General features: G+C 43.0%; 1 protein-coding gene across 3 annotated transcripts in view; it reads left to right on the top strand.

The window, feature by feature from the left end:
• The window catches only part of RPRD2 (regulation of nuclear pre-mRNA domain containing 2), a 127,728-nt gene extending 114,911 nt beyond the window's left edge, over positions 1-12,817 (top strand). For 2 of the 3 annotated variants that reach the window (XM_011973619.1, XM_011973618.1), the window contains 2 exons: positions 830-1,030; positions 6,824-12,817. In XM_011973619.1, coding sequence (XP_011829009.1) covers positions 830-1,030; positions 6,824-9,597 — 2,975 coding nt within the window. In that variant the 3' untranslated portion in view covers positions 9,598-12,817. The remainder of the gene's footprint in view (positions 1-829; positions 1,031-6,823) is intronic. The other variant, XM_011973620.1, reaches the window with a different exon arrangement.
• The last annotated feature ends 3,983 nt before the right edge of the window (positions 12,818-16,800 follow it).

The following is a 16,800-nucleotide window of genomic DNA, read 5'->3' as shown; positions in this document are numbered from 1 at the left end:
AAAAAAAAAAAAAAAAAAAAAGCACATAATTTACCAGTCACATAAAATTATGCAGTGACTGAGTTATACAACTGTAGTGGCTCTCAGCGTCCAGTCAGCCAGCAGTATTTATTGAGCACCTACAGTGCTCTAAGCTGTAGGTGCCATTTGGTGGAGAAAAAAGAAATATTGTCCAGGTGTGGCGGCACATGCCTGTAATTGCCAGCACTTTGGAAAGCCAAGGTGGGAGGATCACTTGAGGTCAAGAGTTCAAGACCATGCTGGGCAACATAGCAAGACCCTGTTTCTATTTTTTAAAAATAAGTAAGAAATATTGGGGCTCTCAAAACTATGCAAGTCACTTAATACTTGTTTTTTTGAGACGGAGTCTCACTCTGTCTCAACTCTTGTCTCACCACAACCTCCACCTCCTGGGTTCACCTCCTGCCTCAGCCTTCCAAGTAGCTGGGATTATAGGCGCCTGCCACCACACCGGCTAATTTTTTATTTTTAGTAGAGATGAGGTTTCCCCATGTTGGTCAGGCTGGTCTCGAACTCCTGACCTCAGGTGATCCAACTGCCTTGGCTTCCCAAAGTGCTGAGATTACAAGTGTGAGCCACCTCGCCCGGCCGATACTTGTTTGTTTTAATGGTGTTCCAAGTAAAAGGAGATAATCTTTTCAGATTTTTTTTTTTTTTTTTGTACATGTCATGTTATGATGTACCATTTGTGGATCAACCACAGAAGAATTCCTGTTAATTATATCAAACTCATTGAAGTGAGTGGAAAGTATCGGGAATTGAAGTCATTTTGAATTGCATTTTCTTGAGTTCATCTTTCTGCCACCAGGGGTCAGTCCTGCATCAAGACCTTCTCCAGGAACTCCCACCAGCCCCAGCAATCTCACCAGTGGCCTGAAAACACCTGCACCTGCCACGACAACATCTCACAACTCTCTGGCAAATATCCTCTCCAAGGTGGAGATCACCCCAGAGAGCATTCTGTCTGCACTTTCCAAAACCCAGACACAGTCAGCCCCTGCACTGCAAGGTAACTAACATGTGCCAGAGGGACTCGAATTGTGAATGTTTGTCTCTGGCTTAAATTAATCCTGGATTCCATTTCTGAGGAATCCAGAGCCATAAAATGTATAACACAGTTAATTCATTATTATTTTTATTTATTTATTTTTTTAATTATTTTTTATTTTTGAGATGGAGTCTCACTCTGTTACCCAGCTGGTGTGCAGTGGAGCGATCTCGGCTCACTGCAACCTTCACCTCCTGGTTCAAGTGATTCTCCTGCCTCAGCGTCCCTAGCAGCTGGGATTACAGGCCTGCACCACCATGCCTGGCTAATTTTTATATTTTTAGTAGAGATGGGGTTTCTCCATGTTGGCCAGGCTGGTCTCCAACTCCTGACCTCAAGTGATCTACCCACCCCAGCATCCCAAAGTGCTGGGATTATAGGCGTGAGCCACCATGCCTGGTGGTCATTCTTCTTTTTTTTGTTTTGTTTTTTGTTTTTTGTTTTTTGTTTTTTTTTGAGACGAAATTTCACTCTTGTCGCCTATGCTGGAAAGCAATGGCCCACTCTCGGCTCACTGCAACCTCAGCCTCCCAAATAGCTAGGATTACAGGCACCCGCCACCACATCTAGCTAATTTTTGTATTTTTAGTAGAGACGGGCTTTCACTATGTTGGGCCAGGCTGGCCTCGAACTCCTGACCTCAGGCAGTCTGCCCACCTCAGCCTCCCAAAGTGCTAGGATTACAGGCATGGCCACTGCGCCCATCCTATTATTTTTATATGTATCATCTATGAGCTAACATCTGAAGAATTATAAAATGTCAAAGCTGAAAGAGACTAAGTATTATCTAGTCTAATCCCTTACTTTTCAGGTAAAGAAACTAGGCTCAGTAAGGTGGTAAGACCTGCTTATGGTCACATACCTTTCTATTCAATATGAACCGAGACTGAAAGCCAGATTTCTTGACTGGAGTTCAGTATTATTTCACCTACACCATGACACCCTAGGGGCTGCATTAGTCCCAGCTTTTAATACAGGTTTATATATGTTGAGTTTTATTAATTTTAATGTTAACCAAAGCTAAAGACAATAGGAAAGGTCCATCTATTATCAAAAAATTTGGCCAGGCGCGGTCGCTCACACCTGTAATCACAACACTTTGGGAGGCTCCTCGCCTAAGGTCAGCAGTTCAAGACCAGCCTGGCCAACATGGTGAAATGCCATCTCTACTGAAAATATGAAAATTAGCCGGGTGTGGTGACGCACACGTGTAGTGTGCTGAGATTACAGTGAGCCGGGATCACAACACTGCACTCCAGCATGGGCGACAGAGAAAGACTCAGTCTCCCAAAAAAAAAAAAATTTTTTATGACGCTTCGGGAACATAGTGAAACCCCGTCTCTACAACAGAATTAAACATTAGCGCCAGGCGCAGTGGCTCATGTCTGTAATCCCAGCACTTTGGGAGGCCGAGGTGGGCAGATGACGAGGTCAGGAGATCAAGACCATCCTGGCTAACACAGTGAAACCCTGACTCTACTAAAAATACAAAAAATTAGATGGGTGTGGTTGTGGGCACCTGTAGTCCCAGCTACTTGGGAGGCTGAGGCAGGAGAATAGTGTAAACCCGGGAGGCGGAGGTTACAGTGAGCAGAGATCATGCCACTGCACTCCAGCCTGGGCGAAAGAACAACTCTGTCTCAAAAATAATAATAATAATAAGCTGGGCATAGTGGTGCATGCCTGTAGTTCCAGCTACTCAGGGGGCTAAGGCAGGAGGATCACTAGAGTCTTAGATGTAGTATTTTTGTTTTCAACTACCTATAATCTCTCTCATTTGACCCTTTCTGTTTAACTGTACTAATTATGTTTTGTGCATGACACTGCCTGTTTCTAAACTTTTTTCATAAATCTTTCCTACTCTCTACTCTCTTACACTCCAGATACCAACGAAACCCTTTTTAAAGTACCATAATATAATTACAAAATGAATTACAAATACCAGGACGGTATATTCAGTGTAGTGATTTACTCCGTATCAGTAGTCTCAACCAAAGGCCTCCAGGGAGGACACTTGGCAATATATGGAGACCTTTTAGTTGTCTCAACTGGGGTAATGGTAGGGCTGCTACTTAGGAGGATGCCTTTAGGAGGATGCTCCTAAATATCCTACAATGTGTGAGACAGCCCCCAACAATAAAGAATTATCTAGCCCAAAGTGTCTAGTGCTGAGGTTGAGAAACCCTGCTCTCTATGAAAGGAATGGTGTAAAACAGTTTCCTAAACTGTTATGTAAGTGGATCATTCAAGCATATTATAGTGAGCTTTGTCTTGAGATACAGAAGAATTTTGTTACACAGAACTAAGTATTATTAATAATCCACAGCCCCTATCTATTGGCATCAGCAATAAAGAATTGATGATGACTGCAGCACATGTTGTACTACTAATATCAGGGACAATTTGAGAGTTTGACATGTTCATGCTTTCTCCCTTTTTATTTATTTGTTTGTTTGTTTGTTTTTGAGACAGGGGCTTGCTCTCTTGCCCAGGCTGGAGTGCAGTGGTGTGATCTCGGCTCACTGCAACCTTCCGAAGTGCTGGGATTACAGGTGTGCACCACCGCGCCTGGCCTATGTGGATTTTCTGATGAGACAAAATTTGAACAGAACTCGGTTCCTTATGGAATGTAGAATTCTCTTTGACTTTTAAAAGGATTGTATCTAGCAACTTAAATAGATGTATTTCCTCAAAGACTGTTAACGAAATCCCAGAACTTTGTTCTGATTGTGTCATCCACAGCCCTAGATATTGACGGATTTACAACACAAAAGAGAGAGACTTCAGGCCCAGTGTGGTGGGTCATGCCTGTAATTCCAGCACTTTGGGGAGGGGTGGATCACCTGAGGTCAGGAGTTCAAGACCAACCTGGCCAACTGGGTAAACCTGTCTTTCAAAAAAAAAACAAAATACAAAAAATTAGCTGGGCGTGGTGGCTTGCGCCTGTAACCCCAATTACTTGGGAGGCTGAGGCAGGAGAATCGCTTGAACCCAGAAGGCAGAGGTTGCAGCGAGCCGGCCTGGGCAAGAAGAGCAAAACTCCATTTCAAAAAAAAAGAGAGACTTCAGTGGGCAAAGGAGCAGAGTATGACTTGTTATGATTAAAGAGAAAACTTTTGGCTGGGCACAGTGGCTCATGCCTGTAATCCTAACACTTTGGGAGGCCACGATGGGAGAATCACTTGAGGCCATGAGTTTGAGACCAGCCTGGTCAATATAGCAAAACCCTCATCTCTATAAGACTTTTTAAAAATAATTAAAAAAAAAAAAAGGATTGGAGAATTGGAGAAAAGTAATATTTAGTGGTGAGAGACAATTTTATCTATTAACAGAAATTTGAGTAGTATATCTATCTGAAAAAGATGTTCTTTTGAAGAAGTTATCCCAAAATATCTGAAAAATATGCTGAAATATCTTCTAAAAATCATATTACATTATCGTATATCACATTCTAGTGTTTGAGGACTTCTGGGTTTTGTGAGAACAATGATTACTAAGAATTAAATCAGGCTGGGCATGGTGGCTCATGCCTGTAATCTTAGCACTTTGGGAGGCTGAAGTGGGACAATCACTTGAGCCCAAGATTTTGAGACCAGCCTGGGCAACATAGTGAGACCTTATCTCTACCAATAATAAAAAAGTTAGCTAGGCGTAGTGACACACACCTTTGGTCCCAGCTACTTGGGAGGCTAAGACAGGAAAATCTTTTGAGCCCAAGAGGTTGAGGTTACAGTGAGCTATGATCACACCACTCTACTCCAGCCTGGGTGACAGAGCAAGAGCCTGTCTCTTAAAAAAAGAAAAAAGAAAAAAAAAAAGGAAACTATTAGGAGGGATTAATTATGTGGCTAGGGAACTCTTTGGAATGAAACATGGATTTTTATTTTTTCTTCAGGGGGATCATAACTAAACATTATTTCAGTTTTTTGGATATTGTTGAATATTAGATAACAATAAAGACCATACAACATTATTTAGAAATGACTTTAAAATGTTACAAGGATGGAGGGGACTTGAAATTCTTTAGACCTTAACTCTGTTAGAAAATGGGTTAAAATTGAAATTTTGAGGAAACATTAATTGAAGTATCACATGAAGTATTTTCTTTAATCATATAATTACTAAGGAAAAATTTTAGTGTATTCAGTAACTAAAAGCTGTAAATTTGGGTGAAATGTATATTAAAATTTTTTAAATTTATTTTTAAATACAGAGACTCATTTTGTCCCCCAGGCTGGAGTGCAGTGGCACAGTCATAGTTTACTGTAACCTTGAACTGGGCACAAGTGATCCTCCAGCCTCATCCTCCTGAGTAGCTAGGACTACAGGCATGTGCCATGATGCCCAGCTGATTTTTAAAATATTTTTAGAGACAGATTCTCACTATGTTGCCCAGGCTGGTCTCAAACTCCTGGCCTCAAGCCATCCTCCTGCCTCTGCCGCCCAGAATGCTAGGATTACAGGCATGAGCCACTATGCCCAGCCAAAAGTTTTCATTTGTGATAAGAAATTGGGTAAATTTTTAAAAAATATGATTGAAGGCCGGGCGTGGTGGCTCACACCTGTAGTCCCAGCACTTTGGGAGGCCGATGCAGGCGGATCACGAGGTCAGGAGATTGAGAACGTCCTGGCTAACACATTGAAACCCATCTCTACTTAAAAAAAAATACAAAAAATTAGCCAGGCGTAGTGGCGGGCGCCTATAGTCCCAGCTACTCGGGAGGCTGAGGCAAGAGAATGGCGTGAACCTGGGAGGTGAAGCTTGCAGTGAGCCAAGATTGCGCCACTGCACTCCAGCCTGGGTGACAGAGCAAGACTCTGTCTCAAAAAAAAAAAAAAAAAAGTGAATTTATAGAACCTTCTGTTATCTTTTTGTCAAATATTTTTCTAAAAAATTTTCTACAGGAGCAGTTTGCTTTATTGAACTTCAGTCTTTACCCCGAAGAATTGTTTCTCAGTGCTTCTGAGAAAGTTTTGACTGCCAGTGAACACAGTTGAATTTCATCATTGTCAATCTGGACTAAATAATCCTTGGATTTTCCATGCTATAAAATGGGGATTGTGTGTTTTCTTGTGAAAGGACCAGTGTCCCTGGTGGTCTGTCTTTGTAAGTCTTTGTGGTATATGTTTATTATAGATACATTTTACAACCAAAACGGATGGTTGAAAGCATTGTTTTCCAAAAAGTAACAACAGTCTACCAAGAGATGCTTCTTGAAAAAGATGTTTCCTGTTCAGATAAATTTCTGATATTTGCATTTCCCTGTCTCCCTCTTGAAAATAACAATGTATATTATTAGAGATAACTGTGGTTTGAAGGTTGGACAGGAAAGGTAGAACAGATCTGTTTGCATTTAGAGAAACATTTCCACAGATCAAACATTAAGAAATACTGGCTTAAAGAGTTGTTTGAAGAATAATTTTGCCTCCTTTCTTTTCCTGCTTTGCCTAACTTAAACTATGAATGATTCTGACATTAAAATTTCCCCTTCCTGTTGCCTTTTATTGTGCCATGTTGGGCTTATTTCTGGACTGTACTGGAAACATTTCAGTGATTTGCTCTTTATTGATAAATAGACCCAGTATTTTCTGTGACATTTAGCCATTGCTTGTTTGGTCTGGATTCCTTTTGGCCTTACACTTTGTCTATCTGGTTCTCACCAAAATGAATGAGAATATCTGATTAGCCTACATTGTTTGCATTGCATGGTAGGGAGTTATTCTTTTTAACCCCTCTAATCTTTGTTTCTACAGGCCTGTCATCTTTACTTCAGAGTGTTACTGGGAACCCAGTTCCAGCCAGTGAAGCTGCCTCACAGAGCACTTCAGCCTCCCCTGCCAACACCACAGTCTCTACCATAAAGGGAAGAAATCTGCCCTCCAATGCCCAACCTTTTATTTCCAAAAGCTTCAACTATTCTCCTAACTCATCAACTTCTGAAGTCTCTTCAACCTCAGCCAGCAAGGCCTCAATTGGGCAAAGCCCAGGGCTCCCAAGCACTACTTTTAAACTACCGTCCAATTCTTTGGGGTTTACAGCTACCCACAATACTAGCCCTGCTGCCCCACCTACTGAAGTTACCATGTGCCAATCTTCAGAGGTCTCCAAGCCAAAGCTGGAGTCAGAGTCCACCTCCCCGAGCCTGGAAATGAAGATCCACAACTTCTTAAAAGGTAATCCTGGTTTCAGTGGCTTAAACTTAAACATCCCAATCCTGAGCAGTTTGGGGTCCAGCGCCCCATCAGAGAGTCATCCCTCAGACTTCCAGCGTGGCCCTACTAGCACCTCAATCGACAACATTGATGGAACCCCTGTACGGGATGAACGGAGTGGGACACCCACCCAGGATGAGATGATGGACAAGCCCACCTCCAGCAGTGTAGATACTATGTCCCTGCTTTCTAAGATCATTAGCCCTGGTTCCTCAACACCCAGCAGTACAAGATCACCACCCCCTGGGAGAGATGAAAGCTACCCCCGAGAGCTCTCCAATTCTGTATCTACATATCGACCCTTTGGTCTGGGCAGTGAATCTCCCTATAAGCAGCCTCCAGATGGAATGGAGAGACCATCTTCCCTGATGGACTCTTCACAGGAAAAGTTCTACCCAGATACTTCTTTCCAAGAAGATGAGGATTACAGAGATTTTGAGTATTCAGGGCCTCCACCCTCTGCCATGATGAACCTAGAGAAGAAACCAGCCAAATCTATCCTGAAATCAAGCAAGCTGTCTGATACCACCGAGTACCAGCCAATTCTGTCCAGTTATAGCCACAGAGCCCAAGAATTTGGGGTAAAGTCTGCCTTCCCTCCATCTGTAAGGGCCCTCCTGGACTCTAGTGAGAACTGTGACCGTCTCTCATCTTCCCCTGGTCTATTTGGTGCCTTCAGCGTAAGAGGGAATGAACCTGGGTCTGACCGGTCACCATCACCGAGTAAGAATGATTCATTTTTCACCCCTGACTCCAACCACAATAGCTTGTCTCAATCTACCACTGGGCATCTCAGTTTGCCACAGAAGCAGTACCCAGACTCTCCTCACCCAGTCCCACATCGTTCCCTTTTCTCTCCGCAGAACACCCTTGCCGCTCCCACGGGTCACCCACCCACATCAGGCGTGGAGAAAGTCCTGGCCTCCACCATTTCCACCACGTCGACGATTGAATTTAAGAATATGCTTAAAAACGCCTCACGTAAGCCCTCAGATGATAAGCATTTTGGCCAGGCCCCCAGCAAGGGCACTCCAGGTGATGGTGTCAGTCTCCCAAACCTCACCCAGCCCACCTTGACCACCACTGATCAGCAGCAACAAGAAGAGCACTACCGCATAGAAACGCGCGTCTCCTCCTCCTGCTTAGACTTGCCTGATAGCACAGAAGAAAAGGGGGCCCCTATAGAAACCTTGGGTTATCACAATGCATCCAATAGGAGGATGTCAGGGGAGCCAATCCAGACCGTAGAGTCCATCCGAGTTCCTGGGAAGGGAAATAGAGGACATGGGCGTGAGGCTTCAAGGGTGGGTTGGTTTGATCTGAGCACATCAGGTAGCTCTTTTGACAATGGCCCTTCAAGTGCCTCTGAGTTGGCATCCCTTGGGGGTGGGGGCAGCGGAGGCCTCACTGGCTTTAAAACAGCACCATACAAGGAACGGGCACCCCAATTTCAGGAGAGTGTCGGCAGCTTTCGTTCCAACAGTTTCAATTCAACATTTGAGCATCATCTTCCCCCATCCCCCTTGGAACATGGGACACCCTTCCAGAGAGAGCCAGTGGGGCCATCATCTGCCCCACCTGTCCCTCCTAAGGATCATGGTGGTATCTTCTCTCGAGATGCACCCACTCATCTACCCTCTGTGGATCTTTCGAACCCCTTCACAAAGGAGGCAGCCCTGGCCCATGCTGCCCCACCCCCTCCTCCCGGAGAGCACAGTGGAATTCCTTTCCCTACCCCACCTCCTCCTCCCCCTCCTGGGGAACATAGCAGCAGTGGTGGGAGTGGTGTCCCCTTTTCTACTCCACCCCCTCCTCCACCCCCTGTTGACCACTCTGGAGTTGTACCCTTCCCAACCCCACCACTGGCAGAGCACGGAGTGGCAGGGGCTGTGGCAGTATTTCCCAAGGACCACAGTTCCCTCCTTCAAGGGACCCTGGCTAAGCATTTTGGGGTACTCCCAGGACCCAGGGACCACGGGGGCCCCACCCAACGGGACCTCAACGGCCCTGGCCTTAGCCGTGTACGAGAGAGCCTGACCCTACCCTCCCATTCTCTGGAACACCTGGGCCCACCCCATGGAGGAGGAGGTGGGGGAGGCAGCAACAGCAGCGGTGGGCCCCCCTTGGGTCCCTCACACAGAGACACCATCAGCCGGAGTGGTATGATCTTACGGAGTCCCCGGCCAGACTTTCGGCCTAGGGAACCTTTTCTCAGCAGAGACCCGTTTCACAGTTTAAAGAGACCCAGGCCACCTTTTGCTAGGGGCCCTCCGTTCTTTGCACCAAAACGCCCATTCTTCCCTCCCAGGTACTGATGGAAACCAAGGGAAAGGCATTTTGAACAGTCTAGAGAACATTGGAAGTAGGAGTTTGGTTTATTGTTGTTGTTTTTATTTGTTTTCTCTTTCTCGATTTTTTTTTTATTATAACAAAGGGCCTCTCTTCCAAAGTAAGAAATCACATATGCTTACGTTTTACTATTCAATTCAATCCTCCCTCCCATTGCACTTATCTACCTTCCCCAAGTTGTTTGTATTAAAAAAGAAAAAAAAAAAAAGTAAAGAAACACAACCAAAGCCACTTCATTTGGCTGGGGGGTTGGGGAGTGGGGAGGAAAACAATCTTTATTTTACCCCATCTATTGAAGAGTATTATTACATTTGAAATAAAACTTCCATCAGTACAGATAACCACATGTGCAATGTTGGGATGTTATTTTGGGCTTGGCTTATCGAGTAGTCAATGGAAGGATTCCTGTTCCCTCTCTTTGCAGCTTAGAATGTGTTGTAGCCAGCTCGGCTCCCTTCCCTGTGTATCTGTGTCCTGCTAACAGCCAAGAGATGTTGCAAGGGAGGAAATGTGGGAGATCTTGAACCTGTCAAGTTTGTTTTGTTTCTAAAGGCATGATGAAGTTGAGTTCTTTACCCTTCTCCTAAAATCTTTTTTTAATCGGCCTCAAGGTTAAAATAAGGAGTGACTACAGTATATAAAATTAGGAAAGGAAGCATTAATGGTGTGACGTGACCTGCCTGGTTTTTGTAAACAAGATAATAGGAAATGTTTTCAAGGTAGTTTCACATGTCTTGCACCAAGCTCATGCCTCTTGCTTTTCTTTTTTGACTTTCTTTATCTCCCTCAGTTTTTCTTCTGCTGTGGCCAGAAAGACAGTCACTACAGTTGACTATTCATACAAAGGTGCAACAGAAATATTATCCTTGCATTTTTAAATATAAGAAGTAGACATTAATTTTACCACGGTGCTTCCCTAATGTAAGTGATTATTTATTGGTGGTTTTCAAAAAGGTTAACTATTAGAGAAATATTTGTCTTTATCTTCCTTTTCCCCTTGCTTCAGTTGTGTTATTCACCCCTATTCTTGATATTTTAAAGGAGAAGACTCAGTAGCATTTTCCTTTATATTATACACACGTGTCTATCCCATTTCAAGGCTCAAGTCTCACCCCCACCTCTCGCTCCCAATAGGAAATAAAGACCATTTCTGCCCTTAGTTGTTTTACATGCGAGATAAGTGCTTTCCTTCTCCCTGGACTGAAAGATTTGTTTGTATTTCTACATCTAGTACTTGGGAAATAGACAATCATCGTACTTTGAGTGTTTATATCTTTATATCTAGGGACACTGAAAAGTAAATGTTGCTTTACTCCAATTTTTTTTTTTATTTAGTATCTTACCCCAAGGCATACACACTGATCATCTCCAGTTAGATGAGTAAAACAGTATGTGTTTAGTTTTTCAGAGAATTCTAGCAAGTTTCATATTTTCTTCCAAGTTAGTATAGAACTAATGATAGGAAGTATGGGGTTGCTTTTTCCTCCAGTGGAATATTACAGATGGGGGAGGGTGGGCAATGTAGTGACAGAAAATGATTCTCAGAATGAACTTACTTTTCAGAGAAAGAGCAGCATAAACCAGATGCACATCATGATTTGGGAGTTTTTGTGTAATTTATTCTATTATTTATTTGGACTCGCCATGTGTTCTGTGTTAGGATGCTGCAGGTCATTCATCTTCCTAATGCCTGTCTGGTCTTAAAGCCAGCTGTTCTTTCTTTCCTCGACCCTCTCTGCCCTGTAGCTCTCCCCACAAAAATGCATGATACCACGATCTTATGTGTAGGATGGGGTATGTAGTGTAGCAAAGAAAAGAAAGTATAGTTATATTGAGTCCTAAGACATTTGTTAGGGAAAAGCATAAGAGAAAATGGGGTGGGGGTGGGGAAATTATATTTTACTTTCAAAATTGAAATAGGGTTTTTTTTTTCTCAGAAATTAAATGGGATGTTTTTCATTCTAGAATAAAAGAATGTGAATTCTCTCTGCTGCTCTCGTTTAAGCTAAAAGTAGTGTTTACTTGAAAAGGCTCTCTCACCATTTAATTCTATCAGAAAATGTGGGGATGTCAGGCAAGTGGCTTTCTGAACGTTGGGGCAGGATAATTGTCCTCAAAAGTTCAATGATGGTTAATACATGAAAGGAAGACTGTTGTACAGTTTCAAAGATGAGCTTTTAAGGAGTTGGGTTTTTGTGGGGTACTTTTTTGTTTTTTAAGCCACAAAATCCTCAATATGTTTGTTTTAGGATGGAAGTGAGGATTTGTATGAGACTGTCAGCTATTAATTTTAAGGAAATCTTAAAATTTACATTTACATCAGTTAATGAAGATGACAATGTGTATATATGTGATATAGTGAAACAAAAAAGACAGTTCTGGTATTCATAACATGAAAGAAAGGGGTTTTATTCTTTCTGTGTCTGTGATTTAAAACTCTGTGACCATGCTCTGACTTTTGTATTTCAACCTGAGTTCAAACAAATAAACAAGATATTTTTTAAAGAAAGCATAACATAGTGTGTCTTGGCAAGGACATGATTCATATGGCAGCAGAATGTGAGAAGTTGTAAGGTCCTTGGTACTCACTGTAAAATCACAGACAGAGAATTGGTAGGGGTTGTGAATACACTAGTACCACTTAAAGTTCAGTGATACAGTATCAGAAATAGGGTCCTTAAGTATTTTGAAAGAGTTTACTCTTCAGTCAGCTTAGATGAGAGCTCTCTCCCTGCTCCCCTCTTCCCTCTCAAAAGTTGAGAGTAAACAGAATTTGGTTTGATTCCAGGGAGGGGAAAATGAGCAGAGAATAGGACTTTTATACTTTCCAATACCAGGAATAAAATGTTTGTGATATATATGGGGTACAGCAAACCTATCTAGATAATGTGAATACGATAAACTTCCTAATTGCAGGATATTCACTCTCAATCCTGAAGTTACCGGTTCCTGCCGAATTGAGCTTCAGCTGTTACTGTTTTGAAGCCGCTGTAAATTACTGCTTTCCCCAGATCCCCCACTATTTTTTTAAATGGGCGGGGGCGCCTGTTCAGATTTAAAATAGATATGTTGGATTGATATTCTCACGTGTTCAGTGTGAAAACAAAACAAGTACATGCTTTAGAAGCAACAACAATGAAATCCTTTTGAAATGTGTATTGATATCATTTAATAAAATAACTAGTTCGAAAGGTTTGACATTTTTCTTTGAGATGGGCTTGGACCAAGGGCCCCTGGCTTCCTGGTGAGTGCAAATAGGAGGGAACTTCTCAGGAGCTGAAACTGCTGCTTTGTGGAGTAGGCCTATGGTTGGAAAACCTAAGTTTTCTCCAGCAAAGACCCAACATGACTGTCCAGGGCCGAAGGTGAAACCAACTAGAGAATGCAGAAGGAAAAGCCTGGATATATCTCAGAAGATACGGTTGTATTGGCTTCTGGTCCAAGGGTATGTGGGTGGGAGTAGTGGTGTGTGTGCCCATACATTTCTCAGGCACATACGGAGATACCACAGACCACCCACTTCGTGACCACTTGCACTTTACTCTCTTCCAGACATTCCTTTTTTAAAAAAATCTTTGTCCCCAATATTTTGTTTTCCAGTTTAATAAAGTATGGCTTCCTTTGTTGTGTGGTTGACTTTTCCCCTGATGTTGATCTTTTCCAGATGTCCCCTTTGACTTCTGCACTTAACGTCACTGAAGGCAATCTGAGCCTCTAAGATCTTTATGGCCTTGTGGGTTTTGTGTTTGATCCTTTGTGTAATTGAATTTTGGAAAGGGACAATGGATGGGTTCTAGATGTTCAGGGAGTGGTTGGTGAAGTGGGATAGACTGTATTAATAATTTTTTGTGCATGTCTTCAAAAGACTGCAACTGTGAGCCAAGAAGCATTTTTAAAGCAAGTGTAGAATTGCGGATTTGGGGTGGTGGTGGGGATCCTTCTGGCCAATTCTTTGCCCACATCTGTCCTCACTGCATATTGGCAATCTGTCGTGCAGAAGCCACACTTAACCCTTCTGTCTTACCCCATCCCTTGTTCATAACCCAATGAGGCTGGGTTGGAATGCTGGCTTTAAGGGGTAAAGAGGAATAGTCACTGCATCTTCTGGGCCAGGCCTGGGTCACTGGCAGGGTAGAAGGCTCTAAATAGCAGCTTTGCTTACGTGAAGGTACGTGCATGTATCACCAGACACTTAACTAGCAGTGGCCTGGGAACACACCCAGCATGTAGGGTGTACGACTGTACTAGAATCTGGCTCACCCTTTTTTCCTTGTCTCTTGGGACCTTGACTTGCCCACCTGATTACCCCTAAAGAAGCAACAGCTTTGAGACTTCCTCATTAGGTTTTCTGGGCACGTTATTCATAATTTCCTCTGCCTACTTTTTTTTTATGTAAGCCAATCTTGTATAGCAGGGATGAGTTATGTATGTAGACATAGCAATGCAAACACCATCAGAGTGGGTTTTGGAGTATTGGGGCGTTTCTCATACTTGTTTATGAGTAACTGTATGGACAAGTCCGGTCAGCTGCTGTTCACAATTGCTGAGTAATAATTCATTGAGACTGCATAGGCAAGGCTATGAGAGGGTCATCGGTAAGAGAGATATTGGCCCTTAAGTAAATATCCTATTCTATCTTCCCCGTGTGGAAGGAAATAGAAGCACTCTAAAGCAAAGAAGCAAGCGCAGTGTAAAACAGTATCAGTTACTTTTGACTAATTGCTGGGGAAAGAAAGGAGAAGCCTTTGCTTAGTTACAAGTTTGAGGGGAAAAAGATAAGAAGGCCAACATCTATGTAAAAGTTGATAATTGCAGTTACAGTCAACCCTCCTTGGTATCCATGAGGGATACTAGGTTCCAGGACCCCCATGGATACCAAAATCCACAGATAAAAGCTTAAGTCCCTTACATACAATGGCATAGTATTTGCATATAACCTACACACATCGTCCAGTAAATTTTAAATCATCTCTAGATTACTAATACCTAATACGATGTAAGTGCTATGTACATAGTTGTATACAGTATCGGTTTTGAAATTTGTGTTACTTTTTAATTATTTTTATTACCTTTTCCCCGAATACTTCTGTTCTGTGGTTGGTTGAATCCACAGATGCAGAATCCCCAGACAGAGCCAACCGTATATTTTCTTTTTTAAATTTTATGTTTTTCTATCCTTTGTTCACACCTAGGGAAGAATCAAAAATTGAGAATACAGATATGGGTGGAGGGGCTAGTGAGTTCTTCAATGCCAAGTGAGGAAACACAAATACAGGCGGGGCATGCTGGCTCACGCTTGTAATCACAGCACTTAGGGAGGCTGAGGCGGGCAGATCACTTGAGATAGGAGTTCGAGACCAACCTGGACAATATGACAAAGCCTTGTCTACTAAAAATACAAAAATTAGAGCTAGGCGCCGTGACTCACGCTTGTAATCCCAGCACTTTGGGAGGCCGAGGCGGGTGGATCACGAGGTCAGGAGTTCGAGACCAGCCTGGCCAATATGGTGAAACCCCATCTCTACTAAAAATACAAAAATTAGCTGGGCGTGGTGGTGCGTGCCTGTAATCCCAGCTACTCAGAAGACTGAGGCAGAAGAATTGCTTAAACGTGGGAGGCGGAGGTTGCAGTGAGCCATGATCGCACCACTGCATTCCAGCCTGGGTGACAGAGCAAGACTCTGTCTCCGGGGAGGGGGGCGGGAAATTACCGGGTGTGGTGGCATGCACCTGTGATCCCAGCTACTTGGGAGGCTGAGAAAGGAGAATCACTTGAACCCGGGAAGCAGAGGTCGCAGTGAGCCAAGATCGTGCCACTGCATTCCAGCCTGGGTGACAGGGCGAGACTCCGTCTCAAAAGGAAAACACAAATGCAGGTTGCAGGTTTTTATGTTTGACTTGGCTAAACGAGTCTACCCTGGACATGTTCAGGGTCATGGTAAATTGGATTGTTCCAACAATGTTCCTTCCTCATCCCCATTGTGCCCCCTTATTTTTGAGAATTACTCAAATCCTTTGCCACATGATTTGTGGGAGATAAGAGAAAAGGACTTGAAACTTGCTACATTTTTCTTTGGGTGTTTCAGTTGGAATGGTAGAAAGGAGACGGACAGCATCCCTCTCCTCTGTTTCTCCCTCCTCCCTGGCTAACAGTCCTTTGCACCTACAAGAGACAACACTTAAAATAGTCATTGCCAAGGGCAAAAGTGATTAGGAAATGATTTGAAATCTTGATTACTTAGAAGTGGGCCTCAGTTGTATGCAGGTTGAGCATGCCAAATCCAAAGTCCAAAATCTGACACCAACATGACACTCAAAGGAAATGCTCATTGGAGGATTTCAGATTTTTACATTAGGGATGCTCAACCAGTAACTATAATGCAAATATTCCAAAATCTGAAAATATTCAGACACTTCTGGTCTCAAATATTTCAAATAAGGATACTCAACCTGTATTTCCTTCTACAGATGTTATCTAGGACCTTCTTTTAGAGTACTTTGTCCTTCCCTTTGTTTTTTACTTTAGCATGGAACCTAAATGGACACATCCCTACCTAGACTGGCTCCTGTGTTTGGCAGATCTCCTCTTTTGCCCTGACAAATCAGTTGTGTAAGAGCTGGGGTGGGAGTGTCTGCTTGTTTTTCTACAGCCCTAAGAGATGTTCTGGGAAGGGAAATCTTAGTAGAGATTTTAGGTGAGCCCAAAGTTTTGTTTTCAAAGTCAAAGTTCAATTTATCCATGCTCTTGACAGAAAGCTTTCACCTCTTTGCTCATTGAGCAAATGTGGCTGAACATTCTCTCCCATTGTGGCTTTTTTTTAAATAGAGACAGGATCATGCTATATTGCCCAGGTTGGTCTCAAACTCCTGGGCTCAAGCAGTCCTCCTGCCTCAGCCTCCCAAAATCCTGGGATTACAGACATGAGGCACCGTTCCTGGCCACATTGTGGCATTTTATTTTATTGATTTTATTTTCATTTATTTTATTTTACTTTATTTTTTGAGACGGAGTACCACCCTTTTTTGCCCAGGCTGGAGTGCAATGGCGAAATCTCGGCTCACTGCAACCTCTGCCTCCCAGGTTCAAACAATTCTTCTGCCTCAGTCTCCCAAGTAGCTGGGATTATAGGCATGTGCCACCACGCCTGGCTAATTTTTTTTTTTTTTTT

Source organism: Mandrillus leucophaeus, unplaced genomic scaffold (assembly GCF_000951045.1).
Source record: "Mandrillus leucophaeus isolate KB7577 unplaced genomic scaffold, Mleu.le_1.0 Scaffold139, whole genome shotgun sequence".
In the NCBI taxonomy this organism is placed as follows: domain Eukaryota; kingdom Metazoa; phylum Chordata; class Mammalia; order Primates; family Cercopithecidae; genus Mandrillus; species Mandrillus leucophaeus.
Note: the sequence above shows the minus strand (reverse complement) of the source record. Positions and strands in the feature narration are given on the sequence as shown.